At 34.6% G+C, this 20,305-nt stretch overlaps 1 protein-coding gene and 1 long non-coding RNA gene across 2 annotated transcripts in view; one reads left to right on the forward strand and one right to left on the reverse strand.

The window, feature by feature from the left end:
• Positions 1 to 20,305, forward strand: part of CUNH11orf80 (chromosome unknown C11orf80 homolog) — a 59,827-nt gene that overhangs the window by 3,013 nt on the left and 36,509 nt on the right. The window contains exons 3-4 of the mRNA XM_023535735.1: positions 2,869 to 2,922; positions 18,243 to 18,352. Coding sequence (XP_023391503.1) covers positions 2,869 to 2,922; positions 18,243 to 18,352 — 164 coding nt within the window. The remainder of the gene's footprint in view (positions 1 to 2,868; positions 2,923 to 18,242; positions 18,353 to 20,305) is intronic.
• On the reverse strand, positions 1,966 to 14,750 carry LOC111744951. The gene is made up of 3 exons (XR_002782403.1): positions 14,657 to 14,750; positions 10,763 to 10,774; positions 1,966 to 1,979 (listed from the first exon to the last, which is right to left on the reverse strand). It is a non-coding gene; the product is annotated as an uncharacterized LOC111744951 (long non-coding RNA).

Genomic DNA, 20,305 nt, shown 5'->3' on the forward strand with positions numbered 1-20,305 from the left:
TTTACTGTATCTGACCTTTAATTATTTTCTTTTTGTTGGGAAAGATGATACATGCTTGTTGTAAAAACAATACATTACAAAAAACAGGTATTATGGGAAGTGAGACTTTCTGGTAATCTCACCACTTGTGATAATTATTACAATATCTTCTAGATTTTTCTATGCCAGTGGTTAGTAGTCTCTCACCAGATAGATAGAGAGCCAGATTGCCAGCTGGAATTGAGGGATAAAAGAGGTGTTGGGTAGCTCAGCATTCAGTATATATGTTCACTCAGTGCATTTCTTTTTAGTACAACTTTGGTTCTCAGCCTGGAGACCTATGTTCTACCTTTTCAAAGAATAACCTTTCCCCCACCCCCCACCAAGGTTAGGGAGGGCCAGTCCCTAGAATGCTGAGTGGAGGAGGAAATCTAAAGATCTGACTACTTCTTAAATTCAGAATTTTTCAGCCGACTCTCTTATTTTAGTCCTATCCCACCCCTACTTCCAGAGATTCCTGATAATGCCACTCCTGCGTCTTTAGCAATTTTGTTGTAGAATTTGGGTTGTTTCCTGGCCGCCTTTTCTGGCTTATAATTCAATTTCTCAGGTCTTCTAAATCCTTTCCCACTAGTCCTGCTTTTCAGTTCCTAGAATTTTATTACAATCTTTGTGTCTTATTCTCTATCCTTGTGGATTTATTCCTTTTTTTTAAAGTATTCCTTTTCTGTTGTTTTATTCAGATTTCAGGAGGGAATAAAAAGAGATGTATATGTTCAATCTGCCATCTTTACCTGAAAGTGTGAAGTGGTGTCTTTAGTCCAAACTCTTTGATGATGAAGAATTATGTATAAGTTACTCAGGGCTGCTGTATTAAAGTACCATACTCTGTGTTTATCTGTGTCTTGTCTTCACATGGTCTTCTTATCAGGACATCAGTGGGATTTAGGGCCACTCTAATCCAATATGACCTCATCCTAACTTGATATCATTCATGAAGACCTATTTCCAAATAAGGCCATATTCACAAGTAGTGGGCTCAGTTCTTCAAATCTTTTTTAGAGGTACAAATTTCAATTCAGAACAAACCAACAAATTTTATTACTGGAATTATCCATCCATGAGAAACTGAAAGATGACTACACGTTTTTTCTATTGGTAATTGTTGAGGGCTTTAACAAGTATTTGTTGCAGTGTTTCTCAAAATGTATGCTATAGGATGTTTATATGAGTTAGAGAAAGGAGTTATGTAGTCGTCTAAATTAAGGGAATGTTTGTTAAAAAGCGAGTTTCATTACGTTAGATCTCAGAACCTTTAATATGCCAGTATGAACTGTGAACCTTTAAAAATGGGCTGTATATAGCATTTCCCAAACATATTTGACCTCATAATTCTTTTATTTTATTTTTTAAGATCATCTATTCTGTAGACGGAATTTTGGGGAATGTCATTGCTTTAAAAATGTGTTCTATAGATTCGTCTCCACTATCCATCATCTTTGCAGCTGAAGGATAGCACTTTATTACTTTAATACAGAAACCTTAGAAGTATAGCTGAAAATTGGAGGCTGGATGGGGTTTGGAGCAGGTGGGATGATTGCTCTCCTTTAGCACATTCACCAAAAGTGACCCATTTTCAACAACTGTTAACATGGTACTTATTGAAACTAAGAAAGAGTGTTAGGGGAAATAGTGTGACGTATGCAAGACATACAGATTTTGTTTTCTTGTTTATGTTCTAGCTCCTCATATCACTAATGTAGGCCTGCCACCACCTGCTGTCCCTATCCCGATGACCCACTCTCCTTTAAGCTAGAACTAGTATATGCCTATGAGGAACACTAAGAATAAAAAGATGATTCTCTTTTATTTAATGGTCTATGCTATTTATGCTTAGGCATTTTGAAGTATGTATCATTTATCCAGAATCATTCAAAATCTGGAGATCTAGGGCACTGCTATCTAATAGAACTTCTTGCATTGATGGAAATGTTCTATATCTGTGCTATTCAGTACAGTAGCCATTAGCCACACTTGGCTATTGAGCACTTAAAATATGGCTCATGTGGCTGAGGAACTGAAATTTTCATTTCATTTAATTTAGCTAATATTAAATAGCCATAGCTAGTGGCTGCTGTATTGGAAAGTGCACATTTAGAGAATGGTGTTGCCTCTCACTATTTCAGTGATTCTTAACCTTTTTTCCCTGCCTGAAGAATACACATTGCTTGATGGATCGACACATTTCCATTGGTTCCTGTGGCAGTGATACTTAGATTCTTAACTATTGGGGGTCACATCGCTTAGGGGAAAGGCATGTTCAATTTGGAAAAAGGCCTCTAGGTGGTTCTGAACTTTTTTCCCTTAGATACCTGCTCCTTCTTTACCCTCTTCCCCTGAGGAATTATTGCGGTAAATGTTCTAATGGTTAGATTTAGAACTCTAGGTACAGAGAATTCTTACTTGATAGTCTAGTATTTTCTACTAAATAGTAAATTGGTTAAAAGAAGGGCCAAATTTTTAAATTTTATACTAGAACATGGGTTATTGGCATGATATACTCTGGTTACTAGCTACATTTTGAATTCTTCCTATAATCCTTTTCTATCAGGAATAGTAATATCCAAAGAGGTAGTTCTGGTGTTGAATATAGGTCAAAAGACCTGGGCTATTTGATTTCATCTCTAAGAAGTTTCTCTGCCCCAAAATAGTCATTGTGGCCTCATAACATATTTTTGGTGCCTCCATTTTTACTGAACTCACTAGTAGTGGTCACCTTTTTTATGTTTTATATCTATAAGCTGTGTTTTCAGGCTCCCATTTGATTCTTTAGATAAAATCCATTTAATTGTTTTATTTGTGATAATCTTTGTATTCTGTTTCTTTCAGTTTCTTCTGCAGGAAGCATTTGTGGAGGTCTGGTCTGCGAGATGTTCCTAAAAGGTAAAGAATTACCCAACTTCCACGAGACTAAATCTCTTCCTGGTAATGAATTTGGTATTTTCTGAAACAGACTTACACTGAAAGGTAGGGTTGCCAGATTTAGGGGAGAATAACAGAACACCCACTTAAATTGAATTTCAGACAATCAATGAATGATTTTTTAGTATAAGTATGTTCCATGCAATATTTTATCTGGCAATCCTACTGAAAGATGATCTTTAACGTTGTGTAGATACAGGAATGGACACGATACCTAGATCACTATTGCTTCTCTGAATACTCTCTATACAACCTCAGGCAAAATTTACTTAGATATAAAACAAAACTTTTAATAAAGTATTTGTTCCTGTCTACCTCAAAGAAATGTGTGGATAACGCTTTTACCATAAATGATTTTGGCTAGTGTTAATACTGTTTTCAACATGCCAAAGTTGGTATAATTTAGGAGCTTTCAGTGACCTTGGTTTTAGAAGTTCTTTTTTCCTTTGACCTCAGAATGATTTAAAGCTGAAGGACATGCATTTATTTTAAGGAGACTAAAACGATCTGAGAACTGTTGTGCTTTCATTTTTATCTTCTACGGTTGTATGGTTTGTAAACATCATCCAATGGGGCTATCTTTTCCTAACGAGTGATTAATTTACAAACTTTACAAAATAGTTTTTTAGCATTTTATTTTATTAGTTTCAAGTATACAGTACATTGGTTAGACGTTTATATAGTTTATGAAATGATCCCCCTGATTACTCTCTTCTGGCTTTGCACATAGCTATTACATTACTGCTGACTGCATTCCCTGTGCTGTGCTCCCCATCCCCCTGACCATCTTTCAGCTACTAATTTGTACTTCTTTAACCCTTCACTTCTTTCAAAATAAATTTTAAAAGAAATTTTCCCCAACTAAATCTGGAACATAAGTAGATTGTGGTGGCTTCTTTTTAAACTTATATTTGTTATTGCTTTAAGATAATATGGTATGTATTAAATATGGAAACAAAAAAGCTACATTAGAAAGTGTACAGATGTTATGAAGCGTATTACCATTGGACTTTTTTAAATAGTAAGGTTTCTTAGGGCTTTTTAAAGTACAACCAATTAAAATTTAATTTGTACCCAATTTTTCATCAACTTAGTTACTGCATAAACCAAATTACCTTCCTTTATCTTGGTCATGTCAAAGAAAAAGAAAAAACTCACAAGATGAATGGCTCTAAAGACATAAACATATAGGAAATAGTTCTACCATTTGAAATTTCTTTTTTGAAGTAATCTTTAAGCATAGGGATTTAAAAGTGCTTGCTAAATTAAGGGTCATCAAGTGTATCCCCCTTTGGCTCTGAAATTGTTTTGGCTCTTGGAATCTACCTTCCAGCTGTCTATAGCTTAGATTCTTAATAGACCTCAGCTTTTTGTTCTGTAATCTGAATTTTGTTTAGATTCTGCTTGGTGTGCACACATTTAAAAGCAGTAATTGTGAAGGAAAAGTAATAAAACAAAAAATAAATTGAGATTTTGTTCTTAGCTCCATAATAGAAATTCTGTGGGAGCTTGGGTAGAATGTTCTCCTTATAAAAATAATCACATGATTTATTGAGCATTTACTATCCATTGAACAGTATGCTTGGTACAGAGGAGTTAAATTGGTGAACAAGATATATTTGGTTTCTCCCCTTATGTCTATATGTAAGATATCTTAATCACTTAATTCTTCCTCCCAGAGCTTATGCCTGGAAGAAAGAGAGAATCAGCTTATTGTCCTGGAAAGTTTGCTCTGATTGTGGGACTTTTGGGAAGTCTGAATCCAGCTTTAAGAATCATGAGTTTACTGCTTCAAAATCATTTAGTGTATTTATCAATATTTAGTTTTCTTCTTTTTTGAATTATGCCCTTGCCATGATGCAAAGAATGGAAAAATCATTCCTAATGCCACTGCTTCAGTTAATTTGTGTGAAGGCGCTTTGAAAGAAAGAGAGTATGTTATTAGCACTAGGAAAGAGATGGGAATATTTCTTGCAACATAAACCTATATTTAACATGCCTGTATAATCAGTGGTCAGATGGAACATAATGCTACTTCTTTGATTAATATTTGTGAAAGTGCTTTGAAGAAAGCGAAAGCCATGCAAATACAAGGGAATGGTTTGATTATCATTGTTAATACTAGAGAGAAGGTATTGAGTATAGTTTATGGAATAACCACCTATTTATTATGCTAATACAGACTTTAGACAGTTTGTATCATGGTGACTTGGTTTTAATTTAACTGTTATTTTAAAAGCTCAGAGCATTTTTTTTTCATATTTAATCTATTTTTATAGTCTTATGATAAAGGAGAGGTGGCTTTTGTACAGAAGGAAGTACTGCACATTAAGTACGCAATAAAAATTAAGTCATTTGCTCATAGTTACATTTAGTAGCCAACTTTAGCTGTTTCCTTCCCAGCTGTTAGGACTCTTAATACTACCAGCTTCCATTCAATAAGGCTATTTATTCCTACTAGTTAGTAACAAAAATTAACTGTGACGCTCACAAAGGAAATTGTCCAAAACTAGTATTTGAATTCCTTAGCTTTCTGGTTTATGCATCATTCATTATGCTTTTATTATTATTGTTATTTATTTAGCATTCCTGTAACATTATTAGCAAACTGCTTTGAATCGGTCCATTCACAAATCTTTATCCTCTTTAATTAGCTTCATCAGGAAGTCTCTGGTAGCTGATCATTAATGATTGGATTTTCAGATGCTAAAGAATTATATATCTATACAAAATAGTATGCCTCTGAATTGAGTTTGTTAACTATGTTGTCTCCTTCATTGCTCAGTTGATTTCTCTTAGGGCATAAAGTAAGGTCTGACAGCTCTTGAGGGGGCCTGTACTGTTGTAGACCCATCCAACTTCAGTTTTCTTTAGACTTCAATCTGTTTCATCAGGGTTATCTCAAGGTTCTTTTTCTCTGGATCTGGAATACTTCAGAGTAATTCCTATACAAACAGGCTCATATTTCTGGGTGTTTTATTTATGCTGGACCAATAATAAAGAAGATAACCTTCCTATTTTCCTACCTAATGGTTTATATTCTCTTTTTGTTTTCTTTCTTCTCTGGTCCCTAACTGTTTATACTTTTATCCAGTATACCTTTATTGAACATCTACCTTGTCGCAAGGCAGTCATAGGGAGAAGTAGCTTTGAAAATAAAATACAATGTGGTAAGTACTATAATGGAGGTATGTATGTTCAAGGTGCTTATTTGGTAACTTAGAAGATATTCCCTAAGTTCAGTCACTAATATGCCTTTCTTCCCTGCATTCTGTATCATTATTCTATATTTACTTCAAATACTTTTCTACTTTTAAGGCTTTAACTATCATTTCAATGGTGATGAGACTTTTTTTCCTTTTTATCACTAACATGTTTCTGGCTTTGATTGTCAATTAGACTATTCTATTTGAGAGTTCCTCTGGAAAATCATGTGCAACATGTCTAAAATAGGATTCATTTTCTTGAAAACTAATTTTCTGTGTACTATTTCCATTCCTTTCAGTGATACTAACTTTTGGCTTTTTTTTGGCTTCTCCATTTTTTTCTCCATTATCTAATCTAATTGAATTTTTTGTTAATTCTGCTTTTTATAGTATAGAATTATTATATGTTAATTTAAATATAGCTGAATATTCCTCCTGATTGCTTATTAGAATAAAACACCTCAGACCAGATTGGAGCTCCTCTGTCAGGTAGAATAATCTTCTGTACTTTGAAGGATGATACCCATTAAGATAAATTCTTGTGTTTAAAAATTCTCATTACTTTATATTAACATATGTACTACTATTCTGCATCACATACTTATCCATTTATGTAGAACTCCACTTATATACCACTTTATATGCTTATCCATTTATGTAGAACTACTTTTATCATGAAAAAAATGGAGAAGCCAAAAAAAAGTGTCTGGTGAAATGTGATGGATTTAGTTTGTCTTTGCCCAGGTCTAGAAGCTACTTCCTGCCATGTCCTTACTCTAATGAAGAAAAGAAGAAAGGGTAGAAGAGAATGATGAGATGGGGGAATATGAAAAAAGTCATATTTATAGGTCTCTGTTTATTTCGCTGTTTCTTTTTTATCTCTTCATGTTATTTTAATTAATTTTTAATCTTTTAAAATATCTTCTCATTAATTAAATTTATTGACATAATTTAACTAGTAAAATAAGTTTTGTTATATTTATTCCTAGTGTCTTACAGTTTTTGTCACTACTGTGAGTAGTATTTCTTTTTTTTTCCCAACCTTACTGAGTTGGACACATAATTTTGATAGTTTATCTGTAGATTCTCTTAGATCCTCTGTATAGGCAATCAGAACATCTTTAAATTATGACAGTTTTGTCTTTTCTTATTCATTCCTTGTATGGCTTCTTTTCTTTGTCATATTGCATTGGCTGGAACAGTACTATTATTGGTTAGAAGAGCAGGGTGATATTAGGCATCTGTGTCTTGCCTTCCTTTACTGGGATTACTTAAAATTCTACCATTAAGTATAACTTTTAGTACAGTTTTTTGGTGTTTGCTCCTTGTCAAGTTAAGGAATTTCTCTCTCATTCTTAATTTGCCAATAGTGTTTATTATAAGTGAGTATTGTGTTTTGTAAAGAGCTTTTTCTACATCTTTTAGGATTATATCATTTTTTAAATCTTTAATCTATTAATTTGATGAGCTATGCTGATAGATTTTCTGATAAAATATCCTGCTCTTGTATCACAATTTGATTGTAGAATTTTTATATATCCTGGATTTAATTTTTGCATCTATGTTTCTAGTGAAATTGGTTTAAATTGTCTTTGCCTTGTTTTGGGATTGAGATTATGCTAGCTTTATACAATGAGTTGGGTAGGTTTATCCATTTCTGTTCCTGATTTTTTTTCTGTTCTTTGAAGGTTTGGTAAGTCTAACCTGAAAAAAAATAATTTGAACCTTGTATTTGGAGTGGGAGAGGCGAAGAAAGAAATATTTTTGATAACCAACTTTATGTTTTTTAATGATGCTTGGTTTAAGTTTTCTATTTCTCCCAGAGTCAATTCTGGGGATATGTATATTTCTTTTAAAAAATTACAAACATACAAATTATACCTCATTCCCTTTAATTCATTCATCCAGTATATATTTATTGAGCACCTATTATGTATTAGGCATTTTATCTTAGTTTTCAAATTAATTGATGTGAAGTTATTTATAGTACTGTTTATGATTTTAAAATATGTGTACCCTTATCTCTTTGGGGTTTATGTTTTTGTGTCTTCTCTTTTTCTCGATGGTAGTGATGATAACAATAATAGCGAATATTTCATTTTAAATCCCAAAATTTTAACTTGTTCAAAGTCACAAATTTAGTAAGTGGTTGAGTCAGATAGGAACCTGGACAGACTGACTCCAGAGACTGTGTTTTAACCACTATTCCACAGTATTTCGGTCTAGTTTTCAATTATACTGTTTTGCTAGAGGTTTGCCTACTATATTAGCTTTTCAGATAATCATCACTATTTACGTTCAGTGAATGAACAGATACTAATTTCTCTTCCTTTGACAACTCCTCACTTCACTCTCACACAAGTTGAAGAAATCTATAGGCTGTATCACATTTGGTGGTTCAGTTGTTGCCATTGTGTGAAGAGGCAGATGTACACTTGGAAAATCATCAAGTTTTCTCTGCCCATTCTCAGTCTATGTCATTTTTGTTTGAGAACCAGTGGCAGTATGAGGCTCAGATGCATATTCTTTTGTTAGAGAGTTGAGTGACCACACCTTTGCTAACCAGCTTGTTTAGCTAGGTGAGACCACTGAATATGCAGCAGTGACTTCTGGTCTCCACCTCTTGAGGGAGTGAATAAGGATTTGACACATTTCTAAAAGATTGCTGATCTTCCATTAAAATGCCCTGCTTTCTAGTTCCTTCACTAAAGCATGTCTGGGTTGTATAATGTGGAAATAATTAGCCAATTTAACTAATAACATCAAGCCACAGAGCCAACCAAAGAACCTTTCATTTTTAGCTTAATTAGCCTCATTCTTTAAAATGCATTGGTATTAACACTTCATTTGCTGGTACATAAACTGTAAGCATTATTGTAAGACTGTGTTAAAGGACAAGAGGGAGGTCAAGCAAGCCCAAATAGTTATGGTTTGATGAGTCTCAGGAAAAAACAAAACAGCCAGATCTCAACTTTTGCCACCATCAGAAAAATTATTTTTAAGTGGAACTTTTTGTCATGGAAGCAGTAGAGCCCACTTTAGAAAAGTAGAGAAAAGGAAAACACTACCTATGCAATAAATATTGGCATTTATTATATTCTTTTCAGGCTTTCTCCATGTGTTTTTAATACATACAACTGTAATCACAATATATACACAATTTTGTCCTTTTTTTTTACTTAACATGTAAGCATTTTTTATGTTATGACAGTCTTCTAGTCATTTTTAATGAATAAGTTGTCCATAAGAAGATGTATCATACATTAATGAACTATTTTAACATTTTTAGGCATTTAGGTTTGTCTCTTTTTCCTGTATTATTTTTAATAGCTGTATATTGTAGTGATTAGGAACTCATATTTTATGCCCTTGAGCAAGCTGCTTGATTTTTTTTAAAGTACTTACCTCATAAAGATGTTTCAAAGATTAAATGAGGTAGTACACATAATGCATGTAGCACAGTGGTTATTCTGAGTACATAGTTCTCAGTGCTAATTACTGAGATGAATATCTTAATGCATGTAGGTTTTTACTTAACTGAAAAATTTTGGACTAATTTCTTGAAGTAGAAGTAACTTGATCAAAGTCTGGATATTTTTATGCTCTTAAAATTGCTTTTTAAAAGTCATGTAAAGGTAGCATTTGTATATAAAGATAAAGTATAAGAAACTTCTCGTATTTTGCTAGCATTGGGAATTTCAATTACTTAATATTTTAGCCAATTTACTAGTTAATGAAATGGTATTTTGGGTGGGATTTTATTTTTTATTAAAATTATTGAGGTGCATTGGTTAATAAAATCAAATAGATTTCAAGTGCACAGTTCAGGAATACGTCATATGTATACTGTATTGTGTGTTCACTACCCAAAATTAAATTTCCTTCTGCCACCAAATATTTGACCCTCTTTATCCCTACCTACCTCTCTCCCCCACCCTATCCCCACCCTTCATTCTGGTAACTACAAATCCACTGTCCATATCTATGAGTCTCTGTTTGTCATGTTCGTTTGTTGCTTTCAGTTTTATATACCACATACGAGTGAAATCATATAGTACTCAACTTTTTCTGTCTGACTTATTTCTTTTAGCATGACAACCTCAGGAATCATCCATGCTGTCACAAATGGCAGTATTTCATCTTTTCTTATGGCTGAGTAATATTCCATTGTATATATGTGTGACATCTTCTTTATCCAATCATCTATCAAAGGACACTTTGGTTGTTTCCATGTCTTGGCCACTGTGAATAATGCTGCAGTGAACACCAGGGTGCATATATCTTTGCGGATAAATGTTTTCAAGTTTTTTGGGTCATATGATAATTCTATTCTTAGTATTTTGAGGACCCTCCATACTGTTTTCCATAGTGGCTGTACCAGTTTACATTCCCACCAGCAGTGTATGAGGGTTCCTTTTTCCCCACAATCTCTCCAACACTTGTCCTGTTGATGAGAGCCATTCTAACAGGTGTGAAGTGGTATCTTATTGTCGTTTTGATTTGCATTTACTAGTTAATTTACTAGTTAATGAAATGGCATGTAGTTTTAAATTGATATTTATTCGAAGCTTTTTCTAAGTATTTACTCTCTGTACCTTCTTTTTTTTCTGAACTTCCTCCATGTCTTTAGGGACAAACTTTAAGGTGAAGTTTAGAATAAATTCAGCCATTAGCTGTGTGCTATGACATTTTATTATATTTTTTTCAGACTTCCCCCCATGTATTTCTAATACAGCTGTAATCACAATAGATAACACAATTCTGTCCTACTATTTTTCACTTGACATATAAGCATTTTTCATGTTGTGATATAGTCTTCTAGTCATTATTTTTAATGGATAAATTGTAAGAAGACGTATCATAAATTAATTAACCATTTTGACATTTTTATGCATTTAGGTTCTTTCTTTTTTGCCCCGTTATGAATAGCAGTATATTGTAGTGGTTAGGAACTCATACTGTGTCCTTTTTTTACTTTTGTTTTACTTTTTATATACCCCCAAAATTCAAATGGTGAAATCCTAATGACCAATACGATAGTTTTAGGAGATGGGACCTTTGGGAGGTGCTTAGGTCATAAGGGTGGAGCCCTCATGAGTGGGATTAGTGCCCTTGTAAAAGACTCTCCACAGAGCTCCCTACCTAGGTCCTTCTGCCACATGAGGATACAGTGAGAAGTCTACAACCCAAAAGAGGGTCCAGAACCTGACCATCCTGGTACCCTTTCTAGCTTCCAGAATTGTAATTTTTGTTGTTTATAAGCCACCCAGTCTGTGGTATTTTGTTATAGCAGCCCAAACAGGCTAAGATACTGTGCAAGCTGTATTTTAGGCTTGACACCATGATGTACAAATAACAGATTCATTTTCACTTTTGTAATGCCATTATGTTTCAAGATGCACAATTAGCTATGGAATGATAAGTCTAATGTAATGATTTCCTAAGTCTCATTTTCTTCTAATACTCTACTGATACAAGAATATCAGTGTGGAGGGTCTTGAAGAATTAGAATAATATCTAAAATGTTCTTTAAACAACAGCTATTTATGTGATGATGTTCTTTTCCAAAGAGAATAAAACAATAAAAACCGAATGTCTATACTGTTACTTACAGTCTTAGAATTTATTTCACAACAAATAAGTATATATAGTGATTAAAAACACAGGCTTTAAAAGCAGTCAGCCCTATGCTTGAACCTCAACTTTTACATATTATGTAACATTTGAACATCATGAGTTGAACAGTGTGAGTTGTAAAAAATGGGAATAATAATAGAATTCCTACCTAGAGTTATACAAATTTAGTTAGGTAACATTATGAGGTGTTAGTGTGCCCAACACATAGGAAATGCTTAATAAATATTACTTGTTGTTAATAATAATAACGTTTAGTTTTACTCAGGCCGGATTCGAACTAAAGTTTCTCCATTTTATTCCAAACTTTCTGAAAGGATTTCTTGAATATAAATCACTTGTTTGGGAGAAGCTAACAGAAAACTAGACGGTATCAGTTCTCTTTAGTTATTGAAAAAAATCATAACAGGAAAGAAGACACTTTCATTTCTACCATACTTTTTATTCCCACTCAAAAAGGAATAATTTCTTTGCATATTAACTGCTAGATAGAATGTATAATGCATAGCCTGACAGTTGGCAGGAATTTTACTTTTTAAAGTAGACTTGACTGTATTTGATACATCAAATCTAAGTTTTATTTGAATATTTAATTACTTTATGAGCATTGAAAAATTATTTTTTGATTGTGAGGTATTTTATATGCATGATATTAACAAAGAATAACAAAACAAATACATTATACTATAGATAATAACTATTAACATTTTAATATTTTTTCTTAGTCTTTTTTTCTGTACCTATATATTTTTTTAAAATTATTGTTTATTTAGTTTCAAGTATACAGTACATTGGTTAGACATCTATATAGTTCATAAAATGATCCCCCCAATTGCATGCTCCCTCCCCTGCCCCTCCATCTAGCCAATGTATTAATGCTAACTGCATTCCCTATGCTATGCTCCCCATCCCTGTGACCATCCATCATCTACTAATTTGTACTACTTTAACCCTTCACCCCATTCTCCCAGCCCCCCAAACTCCCCTCTGTCTGACACCAAATTGTCCACTATATTTGTGAGTCTGTTTTTGATTACTTTGTTCTTTTTGTTCCTTAGATTCTGCATATAAATGAAATCATACAGTGTTTATCTTTCTCTGTCTGACTTAAATACCTTCCAGGTCTATCAAAGCAGTATCTTTTCCCATCCCCTTCCTTTTCATATGTAGGGGTCTTGTTTTCTTCTCCTTTCAGCCACTCTGTCTTTTGGTTGGAGCACTTAATTCTTTTCCATTTAAAGTACTTATCGATAGGAATGTAGTTGTTACCATTCTTTATTCTTATTTTTAATACATGTTTTTTCTTCTTAAAGAAGTCTCTCCAACATTTGCTGTAATACTGGCTTGGTGGTGATGAATTCCTTTAGCTTATTTTTGTCTGGGAAGCTCTTTATCTGTCCTTCAACTCTAAATGATAGCTTTGCTGGATAAATTATTCTTGGTTGTAGATCCTGGGTCTTCATCCTGTCGAATATTTTTTGCCAAGCCCTTCTGTCCTGCATAGTTTCTTTAGAGAAATCAGCTGCCAGTCTTATGGGTGTTCCATTATAAGTAACTATCTGTTTATCTCTTGCTGCTTTTAATATTCTTTCTTTGTATTTAACCTTTGGCATTTTAATTATGATGTGTCTTGGTGTGGGCCTCTTTGGATCCATGATTTTGAGAATTCTCTGAGCTTCTGGGAGTTTTATGTCCATTTCCTTACACAGATTGGGAAGTTTTCCATCATTGTTTCTTCAAACAGCTGTTCGACATCTTGATTTTCTTCAGTTACACCTATCAGATGAATATTTGGAGCCTTAATAGTGTCCCATATCCTCCTTAAATTATTTTTATAGTCTTGGCATCTTTTTTCTTGCCATTCTGATTGAGTGTCCTGATTTGCTTTCTTGTCCTCTAGATCGGGCTTTTGATCTCTTCTTTATTCATTTGTTTATTCCATTTAATATACTTCTCATCTCAGATAACATGTTCTTCATTTCAGACTGGTTCTCTTTTATAATTTCCATTTCCATTTTTATATTTTTATCTCTTTTTTGAAGTTCTCACTGAATTTATCTACAGCTCCCAGAAGTTCATTGAGCATCTTTATAACCAGTGTTTTGAACTCTGCATCTGTTAGATTACTTGACTTCATTATATCTGGATCTCTGTTCTGTTCTTTCATATGGTTTCTGCTTCTTTGTCTTCCCATTTTGACTACCTTTCCGTGTCTGTTTCTATGTACTAAGCAAAGCTCCTAAGTCTCCTGGTCTTATTAGTGTGGATATGTGAAGTAGGTGTCAGTGGCACAGTCCTGAGAGGGGTTCAGCTGCAGGCCAAACTTAGCCCAAGTCTCTACCCCAGCAGGGCCACCTGTTGAGATTCAGCAAATGATCCACAGTTGCTGTACTCATAGTTGTCTTAAAAGGCCACAACAGAAACCGAAGGTGCCTCCAGTGTGAGTCTCAGCAAGGAGCACCTGACTCACTGAGGATATACTTGGATGTGGCTTGGGTGAGGCTGCGAGTTGGGGGAGGTGGAGTTTCAGGGAATCATCTGGTTGGAGTGACCTCTGCTATCCAGTTTGATGACATCTCGGCTATGGTGGCACCGTATCTAGTGCACTGACAGTGGAAAAGGGCTCAACAGGGAACAGTGGAGACCGCCAACACTTCTGTACAGAGCGAGTCTCCCCTGGCCCTCACTCCGACAATGTCTCCCTGTAAGTCCCTGGTACCCGCTGCACGCAGCCGAATGGGCACTGGTGCTCAGAGTGAGCAGGTCCGTTACCGTGAAAATCCACTCACATATGCAGCCACCGTCTCACTCAGCTGCTCAATACTGGGCAGCCCCGCGTCCTCACCCCGTCCAACCTTCTGTCATTGCAGGGTGTTTTCTTTGACTTCTCCCTAGTTGTATGGCTTGTTTCTCTAGATCCCAGGCGATTTTTCCTCACTGCTCCTTGTTTCCGTCACAGCTTTTATTTGGTTGCTAGAGGGATGAACAGAGCCTCTATCATCTACGTCATTTTTTTTCTGTCGCTGTACCTATATGTTTTACATAAGTATCATTTTGCATAGTATATCTTATGTTTTTCAGTTAGAGTAAGCATTGTCTTAATTCCTAAGAAGTCTTTTAAAATATCATTTAAAAATCATGGTGAAGGCCCTAGCCAGTGTAATAGGGCAAGAAAAAGAAATAAAAGGCATGGAGTTTGGAAAGACAGAAGTAAAGCTGTCATTTGTAAATGACATGATTGTTTATGTACAAAGTCCTAGGCACTCTGCAAAATAATTATTAGAAGAAATATATGAATTTATCAAAGTTACAGGATATAAAGTCAGTATACTAAAAATATTTATTTTTTATATACCAGCAGCAAACAATTAGAAATTTTAAAAACAGTTCTGTTTGTAATAGCATCAAAAAACATGAAACACTTAGGGATATATTTAATGTAAAACGTAGAAGATCTCTATGCTGAAAACTATAAAACATTGCTAAGAGAAATTAAACACTAAATGGAGAGATAAGCCGTGGCATAGATTGGAAGATTCCATATTGCTGAGATTTCTGTTCTTCCCAAATTGATCTATAGACTCAACACAATCATAATATCAGCAGGCTTTTGCAGAAATTGACAAACTGGTTAAATTTTTTCTATGGACTAATAAGTGATTATAGCAGAGTTGCAGGATATAAGGTTAACACACACAGTCAATTGGATTCCTATATGCTAGCAACGAACAAGTGGAATTTTTTTTCCCCTCTTTAATACCCACCCCCCCAACTTCCACCCCTGACCTATGGATGTTACTGTTTCCCCTTAAGAATTGGATCTCTGAAGGCAGGGTGTCTTCTCCCACATGCTCATGGCATGCACCTGGGGCCTGGCACCCCTGGGGCCTGGTGCACCCGGGGTATGGTCCATGGCTCTATCTGGGGTGGGAACCCAGGACCTTCTGCGTATAAAGCAGACGTGCTAACCACTGCACTATTGGAGCCACTCCCAACAAGTGGAATTTTAAATTAACACATTGCCATTTACATTATACTTAGATATAAAGCAAAAATAATATGTACAAGACGAAAACTGTAAAATTGATGAAAGATATTAAAGAATAACTAAATAAGTGGAGAGATGTTCCTTGTCATGGAACACTGTCCTGATTACTGTAGTTTTATAGTAGGTCTTGATGTCAGGTAGTGTTAGTCCTTGACATTTTTCTTCTTCAGCATTGAGTTGGCTATTTTGGGTCTTTTGCCTCTCCATATAAACTTTAGAATCAGTCCGGCAATATTCACAAAATAACTTGCTGGGGTTTTGATTGGTTTCTTCGGATCTATAGATCAAGTTGAGAAGAACTAACATTTTTATAATGATAGTAGGAGATTATAACTCATTGAATAAAATAATGCATAACTTTACACTGATATAAATCATGGAGAAAGGAAAGCTCTTTTTTATGGTAATATGCCAATTAATAAATGCAAAAGGGATAAATGACTTAGAAAATCAGTGGATACTAAAATTAATAATGAAGAATAGCATATATACATAATTTGTGGGGAGATACTTTGAAACTATTAATTACAAGGGAAAAATCTTCCTATTCATGACATGGAACATCTCTCCATTTATTTAGTTATTCTTATAGGTCTTGTACATATTATCATCCCATATTTGGTTGGTGGAAATCCCTTCAAGCTCCTGTCTTCTATTCCCATCATCTTTAATAACATCTTTAATTTCTAGGATATTCTAAGCTCATCTTGTATTTTCCTTACCCAAACCCAGTCTGTTCTCTATTTATAAGCTTAGTATTTTTTTAAGATTCCACATATAAGTGAAATCATATGGCATTTGTTTTCTCTGACTAATTTTTTTCGAATATGGTGAAAGGCTTCCTAAGGTCCAAGGACCTTGCCCCCAGGGTCCATCCATGTTGCTGCAAATGCAAGATTTTGTTCTTTTTTATGGCTGAATAATGTTCCATTGTGTATGTCACATTTTCTTTATTCATTCATCTGTTAGTGGACACTTAGGACCCTTAGACATGTTTCCATGTCTTGGCTATTGTAAATAATGCAGCAGTAAACATGGGGGTACGTATATCTTTTTAAATTAGTGTTTTTGTTTTCTTTGGTTAAATACCCAGAAGTAGAATTGTTTTCTCCATTCTATACTGTATACTACTTAAAAGAGAAGTAGGATCCAGGAACAGTTTTTTCTTTCTTCACAGAAAGGAATCGAATCACAGAAAAAGGGGGTCACCTAAGGTCGGAAAGTCGGTCAGTGGTAAAACTGAAGATTGACACAAGGCATCCTGGTTCAGTGCCAAATTCATTAAACTTCAGTGTTGCAGAACCTTGCTGCCCTATTATTCTGGGCTTTATGACTGAATTGTATTTGAAAAACAAACTAATAGCAAGAAAAATATTACCCATTTAGATTGACAGAGCTTGATCTTGGTAATGTCCATACTTTTTGAGATAAAGTTTTATTAGATATGTAGCATGAACGCTTTAGGAAAAAGTCGTGCTATTATTTGGGGTTATATTTTATTGTTATTACACCTTTAAAGTTGGGTTCTTGTATAATACCAACATTGTCAACCTCATTTACAAGGTAGAACTTGCAGAGACTGAGATCTCTTCATAAGTTGTTCTCCTTTATAATACTGGTGTAGAGGGGGAATAGAGATGGCATTTCATAAAATGGGAAATTTGTTTTTTTTTCCCCTTTATAATATGAGTTCTAGGTTATAGAAAGGAATAAGAATGGTGCATACCTTGCGGTTATCCTTGATGATGATCTAGGGCACACTGATACTTTATGGAAAGGTAGTTGAGTCAAAATATGTGAATATACCAAGTGGTTAGTTTACAAATTAAATTAGCAAGTTTGCTTTTCTTTATTAAAGATTATCTTATTAAAGACATACTATATTAGGTGAATATACCAAGTGGTTAGTTTACAAATTAAATTAGCAAGTTTGCTTTTCTTTATTAAAGATATACTATATTAGGTAAATGCCTGAGAAGGTCGTTCTTGAATTTTTCTGCTTTTGGTTCTAAATAAGCTCACTTACTGGGTTTGTGTTTATTTAATAATGAATTGATTTATTGAAAAATACAAGAATATCAGCCAGAGCAATGAGCTCTGAAGATTTCTGGCATTGGATATGACCTTGTGGAAATTAACTGAAGATACAAATTGATTTAGCAAATGTGAAAAATTGAAAACATGAGATTAAATATCTTACCCCCATAATGTAATTCTAAATGTTCAAGCAGTTTGCTGATACATAGCCATTTTCAGTCATATTTTAAATTTTGCAGATAATCTTTTCATCAAGGAAAAAGCTTCTTGGCTCATCAGTTTAATAAACAGTTCCACAAACTCTGGTGCTTATCCAAACTGCTTATTCTATTTTGTTGCCATTTCTTCTTGCACAGAAATGCAGTCTGTACTGCCTGGATTCTCTATAAAGCTGAATGGGACGTCAAAGGAAGCCAGCTGTTCTCAAGACATATCAGGGGTAACACCTTTCCAGATGATTTTCGAGGTAGGTTTTGTTGTGGTTCTACAAATTACTGATGTTTTGATTGTGATTTTTGTACAAATATAACAATAAGAAAAGAAAAGCCTAGGTGCATGACAGTTTCAAATTGAAATGAAATAAGGCATTGGTTCCCAAACTTCCCTGTGCAGTTTTTAAATCACCTGGAAGCTTCCAAAACACTGATGTTTGTGTCCTACTCCAAGAGGTTGTGATTTAATTGGTCCAATATGTTTGATTAGTCTACTCAGGCTGCCATAAAAAAATACCACAGATTGGGTGCCTCAAAAAACAAATGTATTTTCTCATACTTCTGGGGGCTAGAAGTCCCAAGATCCAGGTGCCTTGTCACTCTTTCCTCAGATGGCCTTTCCTCTGTACATATGTGGAGAGACCTTTTTGGTATCTCTTCTTATTCTTATAAGGACACTAGCTCTATCAAATTGGGGCCTTACTGTTCTGACCTTGTTTACCCATAATTACATCCTTAAGGCCCTATCTCCAAATGTAGTCACATGGGGGACTAGGGCTTTCACATATGAATTTTGCGTGGCATAATTCAGTTCATAATAGGTGTGGCCTGGCTTTGGAATACTTTTAAAATTCCAGATGATTCCTAATGTGCAGGTAAATTTGAGAACCACTGAAACAAGCCATTATTTAAATTTGGACTACCTAAAAAAATAAAAATGGATTCTCAATGCCATATTTGGATATATTTCTATTAGATTGGTTTAAAGATTTTTATTGATTTATTTGTAGCCCAGATTTATGAGAGTAACATTTGAGTTTTCCATCCCTTTAACAATTCTCTATCTTTCTTTCCTTTGAGTTGGTAGAGACATGAAAAATTAGAGTACTTTAAACATGTTCCCAGGAAGCACTTGGGAAGCCTTTCACCATATTCGAACATTTATACGCTCCTTCTAAAAGAATGAAAGGAATGGGTACAGTATCAGGACAGCAGATATCCCCGGCCATGCCTTATCTTCTTTAGGAGAACCGAAAGGTCAACAATCTGGAGCCATTAATGCTTAGTCAGCTCTGAAACTTAATGTCAGATAGCAATAAAAAGTTGATTTCAGTGAACCAAGGAAAGCCATTTTAGAAAAGGAGATCATGTGTTTTAGCCAGTGTGCACAAACAACTATAATTCTTATACCTAACATTTCTATGTATTATTTAAGCCTGACAACTCTATAAAGTGGATAGGACAAGGATTATCACCCCATTTTACAGTTAAGAAAACTGAGATTCAGAGAATTTGGCTGCCTCTCTGAAGGTCATACAAAAGTTAAGTGACAGAATTAGAATTTGAAGCTAAGTCGTACTCATTGATCAGCACTCTTTCAGTAGTCATTCATTCATTCATTCATTTAGATGCCTGTGTTTGTTCAAGTTGGCCTTACTATGCTAGATATTGAAGGTGCAGTGTCCCAAAACATGTTGACTCGATCCCAAGGAATTTAGAATCTAAAGTAAAAGATAGACAAATAATTACAATACAGTGTAATATGTGTTGTGATAGAGGTAAGTGTAGTAGCACAGAGGAAGGATCCTTAACCCAGTAGGAAGGAGTCAAAATCTAGAGGTCTTGATGAGGCTGAAAACCAGATTTTCTGAGCATAAAAGATCCAGAGACTCGAAAGAATAGGAAGTTGTCATTAGAGTGATAAAGTTTCTCTTATTTTTTTACCCTTATAGCAAAAGCAGTGTTTCCCTCAGGAAAATCAAAGTGAGCATTGAGACATTTTGACTTAAGGTAGCCACTGTTAACATCTTGGTATATACCTCTTTTCACATAAGAGCGGGACATGTCAGTTTAAGGTTTCCAGAGTAGTATCATTCTAGGCTATGGCCATGGAAATAGGTGGCTGGAAATGAGTAGGAGTCAAGTTTATTGGAGTTGAAGAGGTCAGGGAATTGTGAGAGTAAGTTGTTGCTTAGACTGGTGACCTA

This window comes from Pteropus vampyrus, unplaced genomic scaffold, assembly GCF_000151845.1.
Source record: "Pteropus vampyrus isolate Shadow unplaced genomic scaffold, Pvam_2.0 Scaffold144, whole genome shotgun sequence".
In the NCBI taxonomy this organism is placed as follows: Eukaryota; Metazoa; Chordata; class Mammalia; order Chiroptera; family Pteropodidae; genus Pteropus; species Pteropus vampyrus.